Source organism: Patiria miniata, unplaced genomic scaffold (assembly GCF_015706575.1).
Source record: "Patiria miniata isolate m_02_andy unplaced genomic scaffold, ASM1570657v1 HiC_scaffold_5, whole genome shotgun sequence".
Taxonomy (NCBI): domain Eukaryota; kingdom Metazoa; phylum Echinodermata; class Asteroidea; order Valvatida; family Asterinidae; genus Patiria; species Patiria miniata.
The window spans coordinates 26,142,500-26,164,907 of record NW_024037072.1 but is presented as its reverse complement, the minus strand read 5'-3'; the positions used below and the strand labels follow the sequence as shown (position 1 = coordinate 26,164,907).

At 40.2% G+C, this 22,408-nt stretch overlaps 1 protein-coding gene across 1 annotated transcript; it reads right to left on the bottom strand.

Moving 5' to 3' along the window:
• Nucleotides 1–8,364: 8,364 nt before the first annotated feature.
• On the bottom strand, nt 8,365–21,825 carry LOC119741102 (mediator of DNA damage checkpoint protein 1-like). Its single transcript, XM_038216774.1, has 6 exons — nt 21,616–21,825; nt 16,706–16,779; nt 15,735–15,794; nt 13,863–14,025; nt 10,986–11,566; nt 8,365–8,865 (listed from the first exon to the last, which is right to left on the bottom strand). Exons 1-6 carry the CDS (start codon nt 21,677–21,679, stop codon nt 8,770–8,772), a joined length of 1,038 nt encoding a protein of 345 aa, XP_038072702.1. The 5' UTR covers nt 21,680–21,825; the 3' UTR covers nt 8,365–8,769.
• Between the last annotated feature and the right edge of the window lie 583 nt (nt 21,826–22,408).

Sequence of the window (22,408 nt, the reverse complement as noted above, 5' to 3'; positions counted from 1 at the left end):
GAGGGGATGGAGGCCTGTGTGGTAGCTAGCGAGATATTCTGTTCAAATTCCATGCGATCTAGGCCTGTCATGCTCAGTGGTCGGCATCATTTTTCTTTAAAAGACATAGTCCTAAACGTACATGATTGACCCGGCAATGGCAATGAACAAAAGTTGACTTGTTTAAGATAGTTTATTCGAATAACTTTTATATGCAAAATCTGATTGAATTATGTCTGCCTTGGCTTAACGCCTACCGAAATGTTTCTATTCTTTTCTTTATAAAGAGAAACCGAGGAGATGGTTTATGCTAACTTACTGCACAACTGGCCGATTGACCTTCATATCAAACAAAGAACTTCAGCAAAGCCATATAGCAAAAACCACCAGCTGCAGGACCGAGCCGGACGAAAATGGAGAACTTCACGGAGGGATGGAATCGACTGTATCATCCACTGAATGGAACATGCGTGTGATAAGCATCTGAGCGTTTGACTTAATCAATTTTTACGATGTGGAACTGTTAACATTGATTGATTTTGGTTTTGGAAAGAAGTTGTGGAGTTCAACGCTAGTATTTTTATAAGCTCCCAAGATGACTGTCACATTATTGACAGTTTGTATGGTGAAGAAAGCAATGAGTACTTTTACGGTTTGAAATTATGTTGTGTACGCCGTTATATAAGATTACTAGCTATAGCCATAAACACCGTCATATTCGCTCACAAAAACGATTCCCATTACACTTACAAGTAATTATATTTATTTTCAGAAGTATAGCTAAACATTTAATTGCAAGACCGTGCGTAGCTTGAATTATTCTTTGACAAAATTAGTATAGTACTATTTTGGTTTGTGATTCATCTCCTTTCACACAATATCACAAGAGGTAAACGATGTCATTCCCTGATCAATCTAGGGACGGGAAGAAGTTTTTACTGATTACTTTGTAAAATTAAGGGGTTTTTTACCTTTTAGATTGTAATTGGTTTATGACCAGGTTTTTTAATAAATATATCAATCATTTGAATGAATCTCCATACAATTTCTCGTGTGAGTGTTCAGTTAAAAAAATATGATGTCATTTCAGCATATTATTAATACAATTATTCATTTCGTTGATGGAGTAATTCAGTGTGCTCTAATGACCAATGTGCCAAAAATGAAATGGCAATTTACTTACAATCATTTTTGGGAGGGGAAGGGATTTTTAAAAAAATAAGGGAAAAGGAAATGAGGGGTTCTTGAATTTCGAAAATGCATAATAAGAAAGTGTATATCAAGAAAGTGTGGAAAAGCTGTTTGAAGGGTAACTCTTCATCGTTCAGGGTTTTTTTTAAAGATTGTTTTGGAGGAGCGCTTGAACTCCCTCCTGTAAGAAAAATTTCACTCAACAATCCATTTTCCAAAGTAAACAAAGTGAAAGCACAATGCGCGTTTACCCGTCTGACAGTAAACGCGCCGCCATTGTTCGGCCGCGCATTCGTGCACAAACACTGCGCGATGTCCCATCCAGTCTGTGTATATGGAGATCAATGGTTACCACCCAAAGCCCGATGGGTGGCGCTATCATGAACAAACCGCGCTTCGTATTGGTATTGCTGTTTCCACCATAATGCTTAACGCGCATCCTAGCTCGGGATGCAACCAAGTAAATAGGCCAAGAATCCGTCCGATGAGCCATAACTAACTGTTATATATTCAAATTATTTATATCGGTCAATACCGGGCAAAATTGTCAAAATGAAAAGGCGGGGAGAACTCAAGTTTCTTTACTATATTCCAAAGCTTACAATTTATTTACAAACTATCATATATACACATTGGCACAGGAGATATATTCCCTCCAAAATCGTATTAAATTTCTGATGATAGATTAAATCAATCAACTGAAGTATAACTTCTCTGTTTGACAAAATTTGTTCTCTATTATTTATAGGAAATTGTATTACAAGTATTTTCAAGGGTTTTTGTTTCTTCTCAATTTACGAATTTGCAAGGGTTTCTCTTACTTTCAATCTTACAATTACCAACAACAGAAAACTTGTTTGACTTCTTAAATTAAAAAAAAAAAAAAAATTCTTAGGTTGTTAAAAAAAATGAGTAAATGATACAAGACTATATACAAATGTAGATGATGGTGTTGCCGGGTACTGGTGTCAGGTTTTGTAGCACGTCATGCATACATGTACATCTGATGGACTATGCCCACGGCTTCTGCCAGTTTCTGGTGGGGCTGAGACTACAGTGCACTCCTCAGGATAAGCTATACCAGTGGCTTCTATCGCAAACACCTGGGATTTCTGGCCATCTATATGATATAAAATAAAACCCGAAACTTCGAAAATATTTGACCTATAAAATTCTGAAGTCAAAGGTACAACACGACCATTTTATGCTAGAAAATGATACACTCAACAATTTCAGTTTGCCAAATATCACCAGTTTTTGATTACTGTCTTACACATGTGTCTGTGCTCTGTCTTTCCATGTATGTCTGTCACTTGTCTGTCTGTCCATAGGCTGGGGAACAAAAGCTGATGCTTCACCCTGGACCTAGATGTTGCCATTTAGTTAATGTTCACTATTGTAAATATATCTAGTATGTAATGTCAATTTGAATATATAACATTATGTATTATGTATCATCCTTATGCAGCATCGAAATAAATGTATCGAATTGTAAAAAAAACATGATTAAACGCACAACTTCAATAAAGCAAGTTAGATCCTCTAATGTCTAATGCCAATTTCAAAAATCACTTTCTAGGCAGAAGATGCTCATGTAGGTATATTGGAATTATGATAACAAACTCAAATGAAATTAACAGAAAATTTAACTTACGAGTTCTCTTCAGAAATGGTGTCTATATCTCGCAGGTTGGGTATCTGTGCCACTGCTACTCTATGTGCCAGGCAATCTTGGCTACGCCAAAGCTGGAAATTGCAGATTGGCAACGGTCTGCCTTGACGACTTTCGTCAAAATAGCTTTACTTTTTCTTGTTGTAAAAAAACAACTGGCCCAACACCTGAATAATGTGTTGGCCGAAGCGCAGACTTTGCAAAAGATCAAAATTTGTGAAGTGGCTACCCTCAGCAAGGTTCTCACTTTCTATCTCAAGCACACTGAACACTCAATAAAAAAGTACTTCCCTTATTAACAACTATCAAAGTGGCTTTCCTAGAAATCTACACATAACCCTCTTATGTAATATCATGAATACCCAACCTCATTCCTCTGTCTTCTAACTGAAATAAAGAACAAAGTCTGGGTGTGTGCAGCCTGGTGCATGCTGCTAGCTTTATTGTCATCTTCTGCATGCTTAAAAGTTACATAACTTAATTACTCCTACATAACTAAAGAAACTATTTAAAGACTGTCACTGAACATAAGAACAACATGTGAAAAACAGGTGAAAGTAATGGAAGAACATGGACTATGGGTGTCGCAAGGGGGGGGGGGAGGCTTCTCCGGAAAAGCAAAAACAAAGAAAAAGGCATAATACTGTTAATGTAATGCACATTTAACATGGGCGTCCGCAGGGGTGTCAACTGGGGTGGGGGTGGGGAAATGTCCCCCCCCCCCCCGCCCAACCTCGAAAAAATGATAGAGAATATGCTAGAGAAAGTACAAGGATTTGTAGAGCTTGCCCCCGGCCCCCCTAATAAAAATCCTGGCGACGCCCATGGCCTGGACTTGGAGCTTCCAATTCTGAGCATTTAGGATACAATTGGGTCCGGAAGTGGCGGTGTTTAGCCCTGCAGTGGAGGGATCCTTTTGGCTACTCCAGTTTGGGAAACATCATTCGTTTAAGGGGTGGTCTTCTTTGGGTGAGAATTTCTCCAAAAAGTCATTGGCCAAACTCACAAAAAAAATGTAAGCAAATGAAACACGACATTTAGATCAATTTTTCTGTGCAGCCTGAACACGTGTGAGAAAAGAATTTCGAAGTGCACTGGTATCACATTTGCACAGAACTCTTTATTGAGTAATGGAAAGTTGTACCAGCCAGTGTATTTGTTGTCACATTTAATTACGTAACTTTCATTTAAGTGTCTTTCTTTACCGTTATAATTTTTTCTGGAAACTGACACCGACATTTCAAAGTTAACACAATCAACGAGCACTTATTCCCCGAGCCAGACGGGTTAGAATTACATGTAGGCCTATAGGGCATTATTTTGTCATAAAATATTCGGGCCTAATCGTCAAGGCAATCAACCGCAACTTCAAATGGCAGCTAGGACTCTCTCGGGCGCGGGAAACACCTGCCAACCAGATCTCCAACATCTGGTGAAATATTACACACGAACTACACTACAGGTCGGCCACGACGTAGTATATTCTTTAGGTAATCCAAGTGATAAGCCTTTTGGTTAACTTGCAACTTGGCGACTGGCTAATTAGCCTGGTAATCAAGCAGGTGGTTTGGGTATTACATAAAGCTTTATGCAATGATGCAAAAACAAGGATACATAAGTGACTTCAAAAAAAGGCCTTATATATTAGGCCGTATTTCGCTATTAGGAACAACCAAAAAATTGACAATCATAACTGTTGTTTACACATGTATAAACTTGAAGCCTTTGGTCACTCGTTTTGTCAAACTTTACTATTGATTAAAGAACTAAAATATGAAGCAGTTTGGGGAAACATGTACATGTACTTCCTTCAAGTTTCATCTAAGAAAGTGTCCTTATGATTTCCAACTTCCATTTTTACATTGTAGGCACACATTGTACATTATGTACTATGTAGGCTATATTTCAAACAGATGGAAAACCGCTAACTGGCCTAATGATGCTGCACTTCATTGTATCTCTTTACTTCTAGACTCATTACAAGTCGCACGCGATCGGGTCTGATCACCACGCAATAACAATAAAGCCCCACTGTCTAATGGGCGAAGGGCGCGTTGAGCCTGGATGAATTTGCTGTCACCAGTGGCATGAAGGGCGGGGCATGGTGTATTTGGGGGTGGGGAATTGGTGCCGCCACCCCCCCCCCCCCTAAAAAAAATAATATAATATAAAAATAGGTGTTTCATAGTTTTGTTTACCTAGCAGTGTCTGCAAAATTGTTTTTCTCTATATTAACCAAGTTATTATTATGACTGAAGAGAATGTTACCAAAGCAACAATTCCACCGGGTTCGTTGCGAAACAATGTGTGACATATGACCATACATGTACATGTATTATGAAAAGCATGAATATCTTGCTAGCAGTTGCTCTGCATAATAATTGTTATTGGGTGTTTCACTACGCCAGAAAGTTTCAAATCATTTCAATGTATTTTGCCAAAAATATGAGCCAAAAATGTCATTTCGGACGTAACATTGACACCGTGTCAATGTTAAGTCCAAATATGACATTTGTACCTTTTTTTAAATTTCTGTGTAACATTTCCCAAATTCACTTTACGTACTTCTTACTATACATGCAACACAATAAGAAAAGCTTTTGTTTTGGTAGTCATGTATCAAATGGAGCAGATATGATAGCTTTATTACGTACTTCTTACTATACATGCAACACAATAAGAAAAGCTTTTGTTTTGGTAGTCAGGTATCAAATGGAGCATAAATGAAATGACACGGTGTCAATGTTACGTCCCAATTCCTACATTTTTGCTCGTATATTTGTCAAATTACATTCAAATGATTTCCAACTTTCACAAGTATGGAAACACATTAAGACGAATATTATGTTGAGCAATTGTTTAGAATGCATGGATACTTTTAATAATTTAACCAAATATATGGATGTAACATGCACTGCTTCCCATCAACCCTGTGAAATGACCCATATACAAAATGTATGTACAAACGAGTGGATTCAAACAGCAGAGCAAGTAACAAGGCATTTGTGTAGCGTGTCTCTTTTAATTTTCTCGTAAACACCTCAAACCTCATGAAGCACAGGTACATGTATCTATGCTTCATGCTCAGTAGTGACATTTTCCATACTGAAACTAAAAAAAGAAATACATGCAAGTAAAAGAAAAAATGTTAAACACAAATACAGATACATGTATGTACATTTATACAATACCACATAATGCTCATCAAACAATTTTAACTAAATGTGGCCAAACTAAATACATGTGGTTTCAAACATTGAACGGGCCAAAATGATAGTTTAATCGTCTTACAAATGTATAGATTAACCTGTGATATACTCTACAATGAGCAATAAACCTGAGAGTTGGGAGTACAGCTGAACTGTGTGATCTTTTGTGTGACCTCCTTAAATGTATCTGTTTTTTCCCATTATTTTTTAGAACTTTGGCAGAGTTTTTCCATTCCCAGAAATAAATAGTCTTTTTTTCTCAGTTATTTCACATTTTTTTCAGCAATATGTTTAAGTACAACAAAATATTAAATGTCTTTTTGCTGATTACAAAAACTATTTGTATAAAAGTTACTTCATACGCGGTTACAATTGAGGGAGAATTGCATGAATAAAATGCATGCTATGCAGCTTTATCAAGAAAATATACTTCAAAATAGTTTGAAACTGCTTTTTTTTTAATTTAATGAACAAATACTGATACTTTTCTTTTTCCAAAAATCTGTTATAAGTTGCCTTTAATAGAGTACATCATTTGCAACTATCCAAAAATTAACTTGATGAAATTATTTATGAAAGGAAAATACTTGGTGTAAAGATAGTAATGGGACTAAACTCTGTGTGCAATTATTTTTTCTGACATGCTATCATTTTAAAGAAAACAATAAAAGAAGGTCATTTCCAAAGATGCATCTTTGGAAATTTCTGTTAGTAGTTCGTTATTAATTCAGAGAATGGGTGTGCGAAAGTGTTGAGATAACGCACACGCGTGCGCGCAGTTGCTATAATTTGTCACTTCAATGCGTGACATCGCGTAGCTGGAATGGGCTGAATGCGAACATGTCATTCACTGAGCTAAAAGTTCATCGGGTTTGTTGTTAAGCACCCTTCTTTAGATTTTGAGCACTTTTGTTGCTTCAAAGGAAAAAAAGATGCACAAATGACAAATGATGTACTCTACCTTCAACAGAGTCTTTTCAACTATAAATTAGTCATCTGCAATGTACAAAAATACAATGCCAATAATGGAACTAAACTACATGTAAATTACCTCTGAAATAATGGCAATCAAATGTTTGCTTTCTTGCAGGAATTACACTTGCTGGTCCAATGGGAAATAAAATACAAACTTACATGCATACTTATGTACATGTATAATTACTTTTCGTAATAGAATAATACAAAGGCATAATGCCATTTAATAGCAGTGCTTGCAATGAAAGTGAGTTTTCAGAATTCTTTATCACTAACGCTCAGAAGCAAAATTGTAAAAAATCGGATATAGATACTTCCCATTTCTACTCAAAAAGTTCGTTATTAAATTATAATTCCAAAAACAGCAAATTGAAAATTATGCATTCTGTGCTCTGTGTCCGTTCATGAATGTCTTATGTGCGGGATATATTCATGTGCAAACACATATAAATTAGAGAAATCGCACCGAACACCTCTTCAATTTAAGCCAAGGTAGAAAGCTTGTATTCTATAATAGAATGCACTACAAATGTACGTGTTAAAAAAAATGTCCTACTTTGATCCTAAATAACTCAAATGGAATTATACCAATGGAATTATATAAAAATTTCAGATCATGTAAACAAGGCAAAACACATTTTTGGAGCGACTTTCAACAGATTTGTGCAAAACGGTGAGATTTAAACGCCATATAAAAAAAATAATAACTTTCAGAATCTGTCACTTTCAACTTCCCATCCTCAAATGTTGAAACAGTGCTGGAGATGCATGCTGCGGCCAAAAGCTTCTGAAGGAATGCAGGATCACTCCTGATGTCATTGCACACCTCCTCAATCATTTAGCACAACACACAACGGAGGAGGTTGTGCAATGACATCAGGGGTGACCCTGCATTCCTTCAGAAGCTTTCTGCCGCAGGACGCACCTTCCGCCTCCAGCAATGTATTGAAATTTGAAAGTGAGTAGTGTTTTTTGTATGGCATTTAAATCTCACCCTCTTGTACAAAGCTGATGAAAGTTGCTCCATAAAAGTTGTCATGCCTTGTTTACATCATCTGAAATTTTGGTTTAATTCCATTGGTGAAGATCAGAGTTATTTTGGATCAAAAGTAGGACGTTTTTCTTTACACTTAGTACATGTAGTACAATGAACATGTATAGCATAACGCAATTCATAAATATTGTTAATTTAATTCATAGACAACATTATGTAGTGTTGAGTACATGTGTACATTTATAACCACTTTGAAAATACTGTTAATGTGACAGTAAATTTGTGGGCCTCTTTAGTGCGTTTCATGTCACTATAAACACTAAACCACCTGCATTTTATTTCTCACCATATTCCAGGCTCATCTTTAGTCAAACTAATCATCATCAAATTTCACCAATGGATATATCTTCAGTCTAATAACAGCTCAAAGGTTTTCCATACACACCTCGTTGGTTGCACCACCAAGTGACGTACCATCTGTGGACTTTGTGCACACCATACGTCACTTCGTGGTGCGACCGGCGACCTGTATGACACTCTGTGCTGAAACTTCTCACGTGTTAAATGCACATCACTGTTGTTTTTTCACAAGGTTCAAGAATTGACCATACAATCTGCTGTGTATAATGCGATGCTTAACTTTTGTTGCAAATATCTCCATTTGCTTCTAATCAGTCACTGTACGGTAGGCTGCAAAGCTGGTACAGGGCCCACTGTACGTCTACTGCACCTTTAAAGTATGCCACTTGTCATGCCTCAATGGTGAGTTCATGCATTTCAATGTCTTCAAATTCCTCCGCCATTTGTGCCGCCCACTCCTGTGCTTTACACAACTTCTGTGAATTCTGTGAATGTAAAAAACATTGGTTTTGTTAATAGTTTTATATGTAGATCGTCTGAGGACATCAACATATTCCACAGAATGCTTTTCTGCTTTGTCTAAGCCCTTGATTTAAGAACGTCATTACACAATGCACAACTAACAAACCAACGAAGAAAATACGGTTCTTTACCGCCTGTTCTACTGATAGTGGGTGTGCAAAATCGTATTAAAATTGGAGGATTCAGGACTGTTAGGGTACATGTACATGCAAGAACATCCATGTTCTTTCTTCAATGTATACAATAACCCTCACTGGTTGTATCATAACAATCGAGAATCTGTCAAATCCAACAACATGCAAGAACCGAATGGTACGTATGATGCACCTTACAGGGTTCTCCCCACGTACAAACGTGCGTATCGGCCCGATACGCTGGAATTGTGGCCCGATACGCCGACAAAAATGCCGATCACATTTTTCAGCCCCCGATACGCACAATATAATTTATTACACAAGCCATTAAAATGCACAACATTATCGTTTCATACGCCATTATTTCATCTTGACATTCAAAATCTTGACAAAAATCCCGTATTTCTGATGCTGCATGTGTGATCAAAATGCACACGATGACAGGTCTTCCGCGACGACCGCCAGCACCCAGCTATATATTAGCGCATTCAGCATGGTACACTGGTTCCCTTCGCGTGCTAACAGTATCAATGCTATGATGAAGGACCGGAACCAGTGACTACTGCCTTGTACGTGCATACATGATGATTTCGGCCGAAGTTGGATCGTCAAAACACCAAACAAACATCGATGGAGAAAGAGAATTTCTGCAAATTAATTCACAGAACGTGATCTCTATTTTCTGTGTATGTATTTTCCATTAAAATGACGAGATTGCAAAGCTCGAACGTATGGCGAAACATCGTACGCGTAGCATGCTTCTTAGAAGCAGTGGTGCAAAATTTTCAGCCACATGGGATGGGCCGTACACAGTTCAGTAATGCACACTGATGCTGCGCCGTGAGCACAGCGCCATGTACAGCCGGCCAGACTGAATGTTGACGGCGCCAGGGGCCATGATGTACGTTAAACATATTGTGGAATCAACTACCTCAAATATATTTTTAATTAGGTGAGGCAAGTTTTAATCACTTTTGATGGTCAGTCTTGATAATTTTCGTGGTGCAAAGGAAAATAATCCAGGCACAAAACTACATGATTCCTTGTTCAATATGCTCCATTCAATCAAGTGTTTTTATTCCTCCATGATTCAATCAGCAGCCCAAAAAATTGGCGAAATAATTTTTCCGACTTACCGACGCTATTTTGAAAGGCATGTAATCGGAAGCAAAAGTGATATTTTTCTTCACCTTAATTTCTTAATTTGAAACTTGCTTGTTAATATAATTCATACTTTCTAGATCAGGAAGTTTTAACACAGGTTTTGAAATATTGATTTTTTTTTTTAAGTTAAAAATTTTGATATATTTTTTTCTTTTAATTACAAAAAATATCACATGATCTCCTCTAAATTTTAAGGGAAAATCTTCCTCAAAGACTCCCCAGATTTGCTCTAAAATGCACCAGAGAGCCTCTAAAGTTCAAAATTTTTCGGGGCCCTTAAGCGGGCCCCGAACCCCACGCCATGGCTTCGCAGGTTGGTGAATCACAACAAAACTTCCCCCACAGGTTTGAAAAAATCCTGGGGAGAACCCTGCCTTATCATAACTGGCACATCAAACCTAATGTACAGTTAAAGTGGCCTGACTTGACACAACTGCACAACTGTAGCAGGCCATTAAAATACCGAAAACCTGGGTGTTGAGTTTGATAAATTAGGGTAGCTACATAGGTAGTTAGAGAGACAACAAGCACGACAAGGCAAAAATACTAAAAACCTAATTTTTGTGTTTGTTAATAATCAGAACCAACAAACAATAGATGACAGTTTGTCTTGGTGTCTGCCTCTTTTCATGTACAGTAATCAACCTTTGGAAGCAGGATTCAAACCAATGGTGTCTCCCTTGTATAATTAGCAAGACTTTGAAATTGGTTTAAAGTTTGAAAAATGGGAACCGTATTAGCTTTGCCAGTATTTTCAAGTACAGAGATCTGAGCATACTACTCACATGCACAACTGCATCACGCTTGAACTGTCTCTTCTGTTTCTTGACAGGCTGGGGCTTCTCCTGAACAAGGCTTGTCACATCCATGGCTGCAGACACCTTCCGCTTCACTGGCTTAACGACGGAATACGAAGTGGATGCACTACTGTTTCCTGTCAATGAAACATCGCTGAGGGCAGATCGTGAACGAGAAACGTGACTGGGCGGCGACACGGGGTCCACGGGCGAGATTGGAGCCAGGGGATCTGGAGCCATCAGGCTGTCGAAGCCAAAGCACGAGTCATTCAGGTCTGATCGGATGTCGCCGCACGCGGATGTGGGTGTGGATGTGTCGGACGCGTTCATCTTGGGCAAGCAGTGTCGGGGCAGGCTTGTGAACGGGGAGACAAACAGCCCACTGTCACTCTCGAGTGAGTGATGCTGTTCCTTTGGGGTGCGGACTGGGGCAGTTTTCTCTGGTGTGGCCGATGGTCTTCTAGAGTCATGCCGATGGCTAGGCAGAGTCTTGGCAGAACTTGGATGAACTTGCCTTGCCGAGGGTTGGACTGGTTGTTGAAGTTTCCGGTTTGACTTGGAAGGGTTTGCTAAGTAAAGCAATTCAATGATATAATACAGATAACAAACATGATCATGTCATTAGAGTAATGCATCCCGCAGTTAAATCATGTCTTGAAAGCCTACTTGTCCAGTTTGTAACAATGACTGTTTACTTCATAAACACTGTGTGCCTTATATTATCTCATATCCATCGGGGTTGCATGTATTGCTCGGGCATGACGGATGCATGTGTAGGGCCCACACGCCTCACAACAGAGAACTGCAACCTCTCAAACGCATGTCCGGCAGGAAAGCTCACAGTAATCAAAACCGTTATCTTTTTACTTATTCGCACGATTCAGGGTAAATTCCCCTATTTTGCAGCCAGTCCCATGACAATTGTGGTGAGTTGCCACGGTGGTAGAGGTCTCTATCAACAAGATGAATCAAAGCCAGTCTTGGCAATATTGGCAGCGCTAACTGGGAAATTCTGAACATACCTCACGCGCATGCATTGGGCCAAAAAAAAAAAGTCTCCGGTTTCTGGTATGCGCGCGCGTCGCTGTAGCCATCCGCGTCGGCAACATGAAAAAGTTTTTTTTCAATGAAAGATGATGTCTCAAAACCGCCAAACTCACTGGTTTGACTGGAATCCTGCTGCTGCACAATTTTAACGTGTTTTTAGATTGGGTTATGGTCGAGAATAAGCTTTATGTGGCCTCTCTGGACTCCCATACATTTGCACTAAGTTTAGTCGGGCACCATTTGCAGTCATCAGCCGACATTTGAAGCAAAAAAATCAGGTAAAAAAACAAAAAAGCCGCGTCGCCGCACCACTTTTTGGGCAAGCTCCATACCAGAAACCGGAGACTTTTTTTTTTTGGCCTTAGCTTGAATACAGCATGCTTGAGGTACGCTCAGAATTTCCTGGGTAGGGCTGCCAATATTGCCAATACTGGATTTGATTCATCTTGTTGATAGAAACCTCGTTTGTCACGGACTGGCTGCATATTAAAGGGGGATAAAATTCAAATCCAGTCTTTGACGGACCAAGACTACTGTGAAACACCAACGCCAGTACATGGGTTACCAAACAAGCCCTTTACTATTTCCCCAATACATGTATATATATAACCCAGCGATTGTTAAATAATTAATTTAATAAATTGATACAAGTGAAATATCTCCCCACATCTTTACAATAGCATAATCAAAGTTGTTAAAGCTATAGTCCATCATTTGCAGCCATCCGAAAAGTAACTGGCGTAATTATTGTTGAAAAACAAACTTGGTTGAAAGATAGTAAGGAAACTAAACTCCCTGTGAAATTATTCTTTCTGGGAAGCTGTCATTTTGAAGTAATTAACGAAAGAAGGCAGTTCCAACAGTGATTCTTAAGAAGCACCGTAGGAAAATTTAAATTAGTAGTTCGTTTTGTTATTCAGTGCAGCGCGCACAAGTATTGGAACGACGCACACGCGCGCGCGGTTGTTATAATTCGTCGGATCAGTGCGCTACGTCGCGTATAACTGCAATTCAAAACAATTCAAAACATGATTCAGTAACTTTTGATTTGAAATTGAGATCTTAGAATGCTGTTTTTCTCGGAATGTACAGCTGAAGCTGAGCTGAAATTTCATCAGGTTAGTTGCTTAGTGTCCTTCATTAGATTTTGAACTCTTTTGTTGCTTCAAACGAACAAAATGCTCAAATTACAAATGATGGACTGTAGCTTTAATAATCAAGGCCCAACAGACCTTTATCATGCTGCCACCATTTCAGTCATGTTCCCTGTATGCAATAACAGTACTGAATGGCAATGTTTTTGTGCCAAAGGAAACAGACTATTTTTCCTTCCAGCCTCGCTGTGGTTACGTTAATTTGAAGGGCAAAAAATCAAGATAGCCGCAACATGATAATGGTTTATTTCATGAAGCTTAAAATATTGCGAAAGAATTTATGAAGCAAGGACAAACATCAGCTGAAAAAGTTACATGAAGTCAAAAGACTAATTCGGCGACAGCCATTTTCTGAGGTGGCACTGTCGTGGCACCAGACTCGCGTGAGTCGCGCTCAGGTAGTACGCACGCACTCCGGGCTCATTCGACCAATAGTGTTACCAGAATGCATGCACGCCTTGTCTTTAAGAACGCATGCGGTGTGTGTTAAACCACCTCAAAAAATGGCTTCTAAGTTTCTTTGCTGGACTGCACCTCCACTGCACATCACATGGCATTTTGATTGGTAACCCATTCTTGCTAAGCAAATGATTTCTGTGCTGAGCAAAATTCCATGCTTAGCATCTCTATGAAAACAGTCCCAGCAAATATCAGTTGCCTTTACCATGTTTACTTGTGACTGTGCGGGTTGACGGCACATTAGGTCGTCTGGAAGGAGACAGAATACGAGGCACAAGCTGTGCCTCCTGGCACTCCATATCGCTGGCTGTATCTACAGACGCAGCCGTGTCTACGTCACTCAAGTCTGCATCGTAAGGATCGCCCACCTTCAGGATAAACACGCGGGAGGAACAAAGAGAAAAAAGAACAACAATTACACTTAAATAAATGAATACATTTGGGAGGCTTATCGTCCTTACTTGCAGCAGAAGCTGGATTGTGAAGGACGCAGCCATAGTTAAAAGGCACATAAAGGCACCTTGGGCAGCGCCATTCGACCCATGTCTTACCATGGTGCCAAATCGAAAATGATGATTTTTGCAGAGGTAAGGCCAGTTCGAACTCGGAGCGAAAGCGATCGCGAATGTGAATTTGTGATGGCAGGGAATGTTTTTGTGCTGCAAATTCGCAAATATTGAACACATTTTAACTCCGGTGAATTTCGCAGCAAATGCTTCCTGGCGTCAAAATCACATCGTATTCACAGTCGTATGAAGTATGACCCGGCCTGAAGGAAAACCCGAGAAAAAACCCTCTGGCAAAGGAGCGAATCAACAAGCAACTCTACTCACACAATGACCCGAGTCGGGAATCGAACCCAGGCCATAATGGTGAGAGGCGAGCGCTTTACGCACTGCGCCATTGATTTTATGTGATAACCTAACCCTAATTGTCTCAGACATTTCAAAAATTCCCCCGAGAGGCTTTGGAGGATTTTAAAAGACTGTGTATGATGGAGCCAAGCCAGTGGCTGATTTACTTTGGACTCGATACCCTGATCAAGAGCTGACACACACAGTAGAGCCGACATACACAAGAAACAGAAGAGTATGCCACTTGTTTCCTGCGTGGTAGAGGATACCTACATGTAGTACAAGGTGTCCTGAAAATAATGGTGCATGTAAACCCCACCATTTTCACCAATTTACAACCGGAATTTACTGCAAATGTTTACACGGTCTTCAAGGTTACAGATTTAGCTTGAGAATACCGTTTGTTAAATTAAGATTGCTTTTGTAAATCCAGAGATATGTTTGAATAACCGCAAAGCCAAAAAACCCCATTCTGTGCCACTTTTAGGAAGCGAGTGCTTCAAAGATCAGACAATGCCAGTATGGCTCTTTTGATAAGATTATCCCTATGGGTGTGAGACAAACATTCCATTTACATGACAATATAGGGTTTTGTTCTTATGTTGAAACAACTTAATAGTACAGACAGGTTCACTTCTTTAAAACTTCAATGAAAGAGTTCAATTAAGTAAAAATAAACATTGCACACTCTGCTTAAAAATGTTAAAATCACTAATAGTAAAGTGATTTGGTTTTAGACTAGGACTATACTGATTTTCACTGCTTCACAGAAAGTGGCACAAAATGGGTTTCATGGCTTTGCCGTTATTCAAACATATCTTTGGATTTACAGAAGCAATCTCAATGAAACAAACGGTATTCTCAAGTTAAATCTATTACCTTGAAAATGGTGTAAACATCCGCAAAAATGGAGGGGTTCACATGCACCATTTTTTTCAGGACGCCCCGTATAGCTACAATTTAAAAATACGGAAAGATTTCCATACCTGGACATCACTTGTCAGTTGTCACCCTATGCACAAACCCTATAAGGCTGGTCTGAAAATTTCCAAGTGTTTTCTCAGTAAATGCTTTCTAGCATTTTCCCAGCTAAATTTGACTTTTAAGACACACATGTATCACTTTCTAATGGTGGATAGGTCATTGCAGGGAAAAAGTAGTGACGGCCAGGTATGGGAATCTTTCTAAAAATACCTCCGTGGAATTTGGACATTTATACTCACCCTGGTAGCAGCTTTTTCATTTTCCTTATGGTCTGACTGTTCTGTGTCTGTGCTGGATTTCTAGTTAACAACAGATGAGGAAAGTTATACATTTGAAATGATATTAGTACCTGTAGGGCAAATTGAATATTGAGAAGAGTGCTATTCCAAATAGTGCTAAATATACATGTAGCACAAGTACAAATGTTTACGTTCAAGAACAATGCATTTAGTACATGCACCATGTTCATGATGTTCAAGTGCTACATATGCATGTGTACAAAACAAAATGTACATGTACATGTACAATGTCAAACCAATACATGTACATGTAATTTGCAAAAATGCATTCCAGCTTTTCAAATAAATCCAAGCTTTAACCATGGCACTTCAGGTACGTACATGTACATTGTTCTGTTAGGAAACATTGAAACCTACATCCGCCAGTTAAGTGGAATACGGAATACCACCCGGTAGGCTACTTTTCAACTGAATTGGAATGCAAGGTGACTAGGTGAGTACCGGTACATGTAATTTACAAGCAACTAAAATCCAGTGACCAACTTTTAGAGAGCCCAAGCTGAATCATGAATTACAGGTACTTAATGTGTGATTGTGTGCTCACTTGAATAAAAGACCAGGCTTAGTACAAATGTTTACATGTAGTAATAAAAAAAGAACAAATAGCTTGGCCAGCTAGTGGAATTCCCAAAATACGTTTTCAGCTGGCAAGATTACCAATATGACAACAAATTAAAGTAGTTTTTGTACAATACTTTTATAGATAATACATGTATTTCTACAGGTTTGAATTCACATACATACATGTACAGAACAGACATATAAAAAGTTCAAAGTGTTTAACCGTCATTCCTCTCCCATGTAAGCCTACAGTGAGAATGCAGATGTTTACAGATGCTATCTACTATACTGGTATGTGCAGCATCACTACTACCAAGTAATACGTATGTTCAATGCGAGACATCACTCACCAATAAGTACTTTTTAGCCAGTCGCTTGGCAATATCTTCTGCTGTACATTGCTCTGCATCTTCTGAGGATGATTCTAAAATGTGAAATTGAACACAGATTACAGTACCTGCAAGTGAAAATGTGTGGACCATTTAACTGTTTAAGGACAGGTACATGTACAATGTAAGTACAGTACATGTATTAGGCCAAGTAAAAAAACAACAACATGCGTTACTAAGGCAATTAGGGTTATCCTTACTGTACCTTAAGGACCCCGTTCCTATGTAAGGTTAAAGACTCACCAAAACAGCTGACTAAATGACACTCAAAAGTGGCATTCTGATATTTTTAAACACACATCAGAACAGATGGCAATGACAGTTGGCGATGACCCCAAAGCTGTGACATCGCGCTTATGCAAATCGATCTTGTCCCTCAGGCACGCAATTTGCAATGCGACGGCTGTTTCCTGTAAAATCTCACAACCGACGGTATTATAGCGAGCAGCAACACAATACAGGGCGAATCAAGAAACAGCCGTCGCATCGCAACTCACGCGCCTGAGCGACAAGATCAATTTGCATAAGCGCTACATTACAGTTTTGGGGTCATCGCTTTTTATATTCAAATTGGCTGCCATCAACAGACGATTTTCGTGTGCATATGGGCTCCAGAAAGATTAAAAAAATTCTTGGAAAATTTGATATTAGGACAAATATAATATATACCCATATACAAATGCTTATCGCATGCGATAGGCATTTAGAGCTGGAGTAATACAACCAATGAACCATATGTAATTTGTAAGAAAATTTGCGTAATTTTTTGAGAAACCCCTCACTGTAGGTAGGGAGAACCTGGCGTGCGGCCAGAGATACATGTACAGCGCAGCAATATCGTGGCCACATCACTAGTGGGGCTAGCTTGGACCCTACTACGCAAGACCATGTCCGAATGTTGAGGCGATAAGTTGGGTCCAAGTTAATCGGACTAGTCATGCTACTGCTAGTCCGAATGTAATAAAAAGGCGATAAGTTGGGTCCAACTCCAGAGTCCAAGTTACTCGGACTAGTCGTGCTACTGCTACTGCTAGTCCGAATGTAATAAAAAGGCGATAAGTTGGGTCCAAGTTACTTGGAGTTGGACCAATTTGGGACTGAGAAACATTTCCAATTTTGTTAGGAAATACTTAGAAATTTGTTTAGACTCTTCATAGACTTTGTATCCTCGACTCACCATATTCGGCGCAGGTAATGTTTGCAACGCGCGCGCGTTGTCCAACGCTAATTGAAGGTAGTGTATATTTTGCCGGAGGTAACGCCGGCAAACTAACGTTTACTAAAGGTTTGCCGGCAGCAATCCATATCAACAGAGGGCGCTGTACTCTTTAAGATAGGGCTGAATTATAACATGTATTAAATTCCCACCAAAGTTGTGTAGCACAGTCGGTGCAGTGGCAAAGCTCTAGTGAGTGGGATGTCCCGAGTTCGAATCCTGACCCCCGCCACAATTTTAAGGTTTTTTTTCCAATCCCCAAATAAATAAGAATATTCTTCTTTTATTATTTTAATATGTCTCAAACATTTTATTGCAGAGTAATTCTTTTTCTTTTTCAGATTTGTGGCTCTGGAGGATTTTTTTTTAAAGGGAAATAAAGTCCGAAATTATATATGATTCCCATCTTGTTAATACGGGGGTCAGACAAGTCGACCGTTGAGACAACTCGACTCGGGACGAGTCGACCGTTGAGACAACTCGACCGTTGAGACAACTCGACCGTGTGTGCGATATGGAAAGACAAGTCGACCGTTGAGACAGCTGAGTCGCCTCGCATGTTTTTGGGCCTAGTTTTGGGGATAGTACCGGGGATTTTTGACGGCGGCTGATCGCCGTTTGGGAGTGATGACACATGAGTTTTTTTGTTGCATACAGAGCTGATATAGCGCAGCGTGATTGTCCGTGCACATCGTTCGTTTTTTCCGGGCCTGTGCGGCGACTTGCCGCGCCGGTCGACGTGCCCGCGTGCCGGGCCAGGCGCCCGGTCCTCGCGGGCGGGGCGCGCCAGCCCGACGCGACAGCCACCGGATCGGAGCGCCCTCTGTGCATCGAGTATGCCCGCGCCGCGCCCGGGACCGGTCCTGCCACAGATTTTTGCAACTTTTTCCGCTCCACGTGTATACATTTCCATTAAGTCCGTCGAGCTGTCTCAACGGTCGACTTGTCCCGAGTCGAGTTGTCTCAACGGTCGACTTGTCTCAACGGTCGAGTTGTCTCAACGGTCGACTTGTCCCGAGTCGAGTTGTCTCAACGGTCGACTTGTCTGACATTCGTTAATACAAAAATACAACGATAATATTGGCATGGAGCCAGACTAAAATTTGTCACCGGAAAATGTTTTAAGTACAAAAAAACAGTAACTGCGCATGTTCAGTGCATATCCGGCAAACTAACGTTTACTGAAGGTTTGCCGTCTCCGGCAAAATATCCACTGCCAGTGCGTCCGTTTTCCTTGCTCCATGGTCGAAATTAGCCCCATAAATGTGGCCTATTTACTGGACTGCCTCCGTAAACATAGGCATGATAGGCCACACATCCACATGTACAAAAATCGTGTCGACGGAGCCAAATTTTGATTTTCACATTGAGGCTTAGTTTGTAGGGTTTTTTTGCTTAAATAGGGTAACAGGTCATCTCGTACCTTGGGCAACTCGTACCTTGGACAACTCGTACCTTCAACTCGACGTCATTATACCGAGTCGTACCTTGGACAACTCGTACCTTCGGCAAGTCGTACCTTTAGTTAAGACGACTCGTACCATCACGCGTAAGTCAAGTCGTACCGTCAGTCAGGATAATGATCCGAGGCTGAATAAAGTGGACCGTAACTCATTGAAAGTGGACTGCTTATTAAAATAAAGGCGAATCTCTTTTTGGTATGGGCTCTCTTTCCCCCCAAAAGAGGAATTTATTTAGCGCGAAGCCGGCCGCGGCAGCTAGGTTACACGCACTGTGTGCGCGGCATGCACAGGCCCACGCGGTACGTTTGCGGTCAACCTACGGTAGCCATCCGTGCAAAGTGACACGGTTCTTGCGCCGCGCTGACCGGTTAATATGGACGTCTGTGCACGGTGACATTTTTTTTTAAATTAACTTGCAAAACATCGTATCGTGTGGGAGTCAAGGAACCACACACTAAAAGAATAAACTGTCGATGTCATCTGGTCCTTGCCAAATCCAGAACCTAAAAAAAAAAAAAAAAGGATATTAAAATTTATTTCACAAATTATCTTAGCTACCGAATCAAACGTTGAATATGCACATGGAATGTACAAGTACATGTAATTCCATTAAAAACAGAATGGCAGTGCCGCGCGCGCCGCGCCGGCCGGCCGCTTCCGAGTCACCGGCATCGGTACCGCGCACGACCGACCGGCCCGGCCCGGCAGTCAAATTTCATTGCCCTGCGGCAGGCCCAACGCGGAAAATCACGCTGCCTGGCAAAGCCATTAGATCTAGAATGTGGTTCTGTGGGATAAAAATTAACTTTAACTTGAAAAGAATCGTATCGTTTCAGAGTCAAGGAAGCGAACCACACACTGTGCACACTAAGTCACGTACTCCTAGAACTATGAGGCTCCACGTAGTGGAGCCTCATAGGTTCAGAAGCCCGCAAAATTGTTGTCAGCACAAAACACTAATTAAGTACAAAAACGTCCATCCCAAGCAGGCCGTTTTCCACAGAACCGCTGCACAGTTTGCCCCTAAACTCCATACAATACCTCATGACATACTCACGTTATGTGCACCCAACAAACATCGGTGGATTCTGTCTGTTTTTCGGCAAAAATGATGAAAAATATGCCCTTTCTGCACTGAGCCAACCTAACACTTGAAACGAGCACGCGTGCAGAATGATCGCAGTTATTTTCGGTTCGATCGCTCGGAGCGCGCCGCGGGGGGTATGGTGTAGGAGCGGAACGATAGTATGCACATGCGTACAAGTGCAAGTACGAACCGAAAATAACTGCGATCATTCTGCACGCGTGCTCGTTTCAAGTGTTAGGTTGGCTCAGTGCAGAAAGGGCATATTTTTCATCATTTTTGCCGAAAAACAGACAGAATCCACCGATGTTTGTTGGGTGCACATAACGTGAGTATGTCATGAGGTATTGTATGGAGTTTAGGGGCAAACTGTGCAGCGGTTCTGTGGAAAACGGCCTGCTTGGGATGGACGTTTTTGTACTTAATTAGTGTTTTGTGCTGACAACAATTTTGCGGGCTTCTGAACCTATGAGGCTCCACTACGTGGAGCCTCATAGTTCTAGGAGTATAAGTCACGCACGTACTCTACTTTTTATTCTGATGGTACGAGTCGTCTTAATTGAAGGTACGAGTCGTCCAAGGTACGAGTTGTCCAAGGTACGAGATGTCCAAGGTACGAGTTGTCCAAGGTACGAGTTGTCCAAGGTACGAGTTGCCCAAGGTACGAGTTGACTCGAAAGCCCCTTTAGAAGCATACTCACCCTCTTTATAGGCTAATCAGAAAGTGCTGCCTTTTTCAGATGTATATTTTTCGTTAAATTTCCAGATTCATTTTTACACGTTTGCGTATCAAAATTTCAACATGAAATTTCACAAAAATTAGACATCTGAAAAAGGCAGCACTTTCTGATTAGCCTATAAAGAGGGTGAGTATGCTTCTAAAGCAAAAAAAACCCTACAAACTAAGCCTAAATGTGAAAATCAAAAATTGGTTCCGTCGACACGATTTTTGTACATGTGGATGTGTGGCCTATGTTTACGGAGGCAGTCCAGTAAATAGGCCACATTTATGGGGCTAGGTCGAAATAGGACCACGTCGTTTGGAGTCTGACGAAACAACCGCTGAATTTCTGAAGGCGTCAGCCTCCAAAAGTGAGTCCAAGCCTACCTTTTGATTTGGAAGATTTCTGCTTTCCCTGAGCTTTTACTCGTGTCCGCCGCTTGGGTGGCATTTTGGATGTATGTAAGTTACATTTCACACTCCTGACAAAAAGAACAGCAATTCAGAAATATTTTCGTTGTTCATTTGACCTTTTTGAATTGACGCGCTCACGTACCGTACACATGCCGTATGTATTGTGTTCAGTGCAGTGGTCCTCTAACGTTACGTTTGCGTTCGATATAACGCCGGGTACCAGTGTAGTTGGAGCTAAACTTGTTCAAGTCCTTTTGTATTTTGAAGTTCAAAATTTTTTTTCTCATCTCCAAAGGCGAAAACGGATTTTCCTGAGTTCTGATGACGAAGAATGTTCAAAGTCCATTTTTGCTTCATTTTTGTATTTTTTTGGAAGAAATAATTAATAACTATAGGTCCGTGGATGTTTTCGTTCGATATCTCAAATAAAAAGTGAAATTGTTGTTAGGAATAATTATACTACTGGGCTACCGTTGTTGGTTATACCATGGTTATACCATGGTTGTACCATGGTTATACATGTACCATGGTTATACCATTCCTTCATAGCTACATACCAAAGAGCTAAATATTGTAATTTAATATAGCTCTATGGTTATACCATACTGACCACCTTCTTTTGTTTTCGGAATTAGTGTTTTGTCCGTTCTAGTATATCTGTCTGTGGTGTTTTGGTCTTGTCCTTGTCATCCTGTTTTGTGTTTTGTCTGTTGTACATGGTTAAAATAATACACATGTAATTGTTAATGTTCTTATATAAAAAAGC

Excerpts from the sequence above, each read along its gene's own strand:
- LOC119741102 (XM_038216774.1), bottom strand. The coding sequence starts at position 21,679 with ATGCCACCCAAGCGGCGGACACGAGTAAAAGCTCAGGGAAAGCAGAAA. Across the intron at positions 15,795-16,705 it reads TGGCTAAAAAGTACTTATTG|AAATCCAGCACAGACACAGA; the intron begins GTGAGTGATGTC and ends GTTGTTAACTAG. Across the intron at positions 8,866-10,985 it reads AGCGTGATGCAGTTGTGCAT|AATTCACAGAAGTTGTGTAA; the intron begins GTGAGTAGTATG and ends TTACATTCACAG.